The 4,154-nt window shown below is 54.6% G+C and overlaps 1 protein-coding gene across 2 annotated transcripts in view; it reads right to left on the bottom strand.

Annotated features, from left to right (window-relative positions):
• SSBP1 (single stranded DNA binding protein 1) overlaps nt 1-3,333 on the bottom strand; it is a 10,711-nt gene extending 7,378 nt beyond the window's left edge. Inside the window, exons 1-2 of one of the 2 annotated variants that reach the window (XM_032783195.2) lie at nt 3,240-3,333; nt 2,091-2,143 (exon numbers count right to left, since the gene is read on the bottom strand). In XM_032783195.2, coding sequence (XP_032639086.1) covers nt 2,091-2,114 — 24 coding nt within the window. In that variant the 5' untranslated portion in view covers nt 2,115-2,143; nt 3,240-3,333. Of the gene's footprint in view, nt 1-2,090; nt 2,144-3,239 lie in introns of those variants that run through there. The other variant, XM_032783194.2, reaches the window with a different exon arrangement.
• Nucleotides 3,334-4,154: the final 821 nt, after the last annotated feature.

Here is a 4,154-nt window from a genome sequence, read left to right as displayed (position 1 = left end):
AGCCTCCTGCACAATCTGCCACTTTGGGTCCTCTCTGTGTGGTAGACCCTGCTTTCAATGGATCTGGTGCTCGTGTTGTTCCTGTGCTGCTATGATCAGTGCCTCGTGCTGTCTTTTAGGCCAGCCCGTTTCCAGCCACTGGTAGGATTTCCAATGTCAGCCACCTCAGCTATTGTCGATGCTACTCCATGCAGGGTCTGTTTGCATGGCACTTCTTCTGCTTGGTCTTCCTCCATGTCTTCTGCTGGCCTCAGGCATTCTCTCAGCAATTCTCATCTTTTGGGGCCATCTTACTGATGTACTCCTGATGTTCCGGGTTTCATCCAGGACAGTGGCTTTGACCCACTCACCCAGCCGCGCCTTTTTTCCGGCTGAGTTTACAGTCTCTGGTTGTTGGACTTGGCGGTGGAAAACCTACCTGCATTTGTGAGGAGCTTTTCCGCGGTCTTCACATCAGAGCTTCCATTTTCCCCTTTGGCCAGCTCACATATACCGGCAGAGTATTCTGATGACCAGGCAGGGCGATCTGTTGATGGCGTGGCATCTTGTTCTTCCACTGAGCCATTCTCTTCAGGACCCTGTCTTATCCTTTGGTGATACTTGATGTTTGCTGTCTTCCTTGCCTCCTCATCGCGGTTTCCAAGTGATCTGCGGGACGCCAAGGTACTTGTAGCTGATCTGTATGTCTGCTATGTGGGCCCGCTGGTAGTTCCACTCCATCAGTCTTGACTTATCTTCCCTCTTTCACTACCATCCTGGCCACACTCCTCAGTCCGAATGACATCCTGATTCCTCACTGTTCAGATCCGCGTCACTGTGGATGTAGTGAGTTCGATGTTCTCGTTCGTCTTTAGCATACAGCTTTGATGTCATCCATGTAGAGGAGGTGGCTGATGGTAGTTTTCCACTCCCGACCCTGCACTCCGTAGTCAGTTCTTGTATTATCTGGCTGAGGGTGTTTAAGCCTATGCAGAACAGGCAGGGCGTGGGGACAGTGCATCACCATTGGTATATGCCACACTTCATGGCACTTGTGCAAGGCTGCCTTGATTTGACTTTCCAGGTGTCTTCCATAGTCCCACTGAGTTCTTGGGAAGGCCTTTAGTGTCCTGTTGACTTTGTATAGCGCCAGACATTCACAGATCCTACGTGTGCGGCTCGAGTCGTAGTCTTTTCCTGTAGTCACTCCGAGTGCTGTGCCAGTATTGGTCTGTCTAGACCTTGAGGTCTTGGGCGGACTCTCTATCTATGAGCAACTGGTGTTTTGAGCCTCTTGGTGCGTTTCCCAAATGCCCTTTGAGCTGTGCTCATGTTACTGGGCCCATATGGTCCTGTAGATTGGCTGTTGTATGATGCCTGATAAGACTTTTGTGTTGTGGGGATGGCAGTGTTATTGGCCGGTAGATGGACGGTTCTGTTTCCTCTGCAGCGTCTTTCTATGATTCAGCACTGTCCTTTCCTTATGTTAGCCAGTTTGGGTGGGAGCCTGCTGCTAGCAGCTGGTTCATCTGTGCTGCTAGGTGTTCACACACTGCTGTTAGTTTCTTTAGCCAGTAGGTGTGGATCATGTCTGGTCCAGGTGCTGTCCAGCTCTTCATGTTCTTGACCCACTGCTGGATGCTGGATATATATACATACATACATACATACATACACACACACACACACACGTGTGTGCTCACACTCACTCTATATATTTTTTCTTACAACCTTAAAGAAAAAAATTATAGTTAAGATGTCTGGTTAAAGCGCTTTAAGTTAAAAAAATGGAAGGACATAGGAATACTCACAAGCAGAGGGTTAGGCACGTTTACAACTTTGCAGGACTGAGTACTTAACAGTGTATTAAGATGAAGGATTTTGCATGCAACTATTTTTAATGTTAAGGTAAGAACAATACTGCATATAGTTAATTATGTTACTATTTGAGTGGCTCATGCACTAGACCAGGGATCTCAACCTCAAATGACCACGAGGACCACATGAAGGCTAGTTCATTGGCCTGAGGGCCGCATCACTGACACACACACCCCTCGCTGCCCCAGGCCCTGCCCCCATTTTTTAACAAAACAAAACCAGTAACTTGTTACCTGTATTATCGGCCTGCGCAACATTTCTGCTGTTTTCTTTTCCTGTGATAAGACTGCATATTTGAGAACATGGGAGGGTGGAAAAAAAACAAAAGAGGATGAGCATTAAATTTCTCCTACCAGTTAGGTCACGTCTATACATATCGTGCTGCAGTGGCACAGCTGCATCGTTGCAGCACATCTGGTGATGATGCTTTAATAAAACGCTCTCCCATCGGCATAATAAAACCACCTCTGTGAGCAGCGGTAGCTAAGTTGGCAGGAGAAATTCTCCTGCTGACACAGTACTGTCCACATTGACACTTACATTGGTGTAACTTATGTCAGTCAGGAGAGTGGTTTATTCAGACCGAGTGACATAAATTATGCCAATGTAAACCGTAATGTAGACAATGACTCAGATCTATTTAAATCATTAGTTGATACTGCCACTTAACATTCTCTCTCCCGCCCACCCGCAGCACATTTCAGATCATAAGAACGGCCATACTGGGTCAGACCAAAGGTCCATCTAGCCCTGTATCCCGTCTTCTGACAGTGGCCAACTAAATCTAACTAACCAGTCAATTTTTAATAGTCTCATTCAAAACCCAGGGCAGATCTACACAGGCTACAGTGCCACAACTGCATCAGTGCAACTGCGCCGCTGTAGCGCTCCAGTGCAGATACTACTATACCATAGTTACTAAACCTCAGTCAGTCGGTAGCCATGAGGACAGAAGCCCTCCCGTTGACATGGTGCTGCCTACACTGGGGGTTAGGTCAATACAACTGTATCGCTCGGGAAGGGGAATTTCCACATCCCTGAACAACACAGTTACGCCGACGTAATTCTGCAATATAGCCCTGAACGCATCACACACTTGGCATTCAGGGCAAACACGTTCTAACGCCTCATGGCGCCGCAGCCAGAGCAAGCTCCCAGGGGAGAGACCTTCCTGTGCTGCTCCCACCCCCAGCACAGAAACCCTGGCCAGAGCTCAACGAGGCACCGCGCCCCCTCCCCCCTGGGACCGTGCTGGCCAACGGGACCGGGAGGGAAGCAGGTAGGAGGGGCCCTAGGAGAGGCCGGGGAGGGAGGGGCGGGGCCGCTGGCTGACGCCGCACCCCGGGATTCGGGGCGCCCGGCCTGGGCCCTCACGCGCTCACCCCGCGCTGGGGCCGGACTCTGTCCCCGGGCGCCTCCGGGCGGTATCCGGCTCTGGGCGCGCGGCGCGGCTGGGAGTGGAGCCGGCCTCGACACGGGAAACACGCGTGCGCAGCAGCCCAGCCCAGCCCCTTCCCCTCCGGTGTCCGGCCGGAAACCCGACCCCGCATCCGCAGTTCCGGCGGCGACTGCGCTAGAGCTCAGGGGAAGGCGGTTCCCTCCCCTAGGGCCGGGGATGCTGCGTCCGGCTCCTCCCTGCTCCGCGCAGCATCCCCGGCCCGGTGGGGGAGCGGGTGCTCGGCGCTGAGCTGACGCCCAGGCGGCACCTGCCTTTACCGAGGTCTCAGCTGCTGCCGGCGGCCCCTCCCACCTCGCGCGGGAGCAGCGCCCTGGCTGAGCCCCGGCCCCTCCTGCCGTCACCCTGCCCCGCCCCTTCCCTGAGGCCCCGCCCCTGCTCACGCCACCCCTCCCCCCTTCGCTCGCTGGCTGTCATGGGGCGGGCTCCGCGCGGCGCGTTTCTGGCTCCCAGGAGCAGGGGCGGCCCGGGGGCTACACGTGCTGCGCCTGCAGCCCCCCGCCCCCGGGAGCCACAGCGCCCAGAGACTTCACCACCGTGCGCGCAGGAGCCCGAGGGAGACACCGGCAGCTGCCTGGGAGCCCCACCGAGCCCTACCGGCACCGTGTCCGCGGTGCTGGGGGTGGCTAGCCGGGCTTTTAACGTCCCACTCACCAGCGCTGCCTCGAACCACCAGCGTCCCTTTTTCACAGGGTGTTTTGGTTGGTCCTGGCAACCCTATGCAGCAGGCGTGAGCGCTAATAGCAGGGCAGGTGGGCTTAGACCCGAGGAAAATCACTGGCCCTGTCTCTTCCCCCCCCCCCCCCCCAAGGTTTCTGGAGCGTTAGACTTGACAAGATCG

This window comes from Chelonoidis abingdonii, chromosome 1 (assembly GCF_003597395.2).
Source record: "Chelonoidis abingdonii isolate Lonesome George chromosome 1, CheloAbing_2.0, whole genome shotgun sequence".
In the NCBI taxonomy this organism is placed as follows: Eukaryota; Metazoa; Chordata; order Testudines; family Testudinidae; genus Chelonoidis; species Chelonoidis abingdonii.
This window is presented reverse-complemented; position numbering and strand designations above follow the sequence as displayed.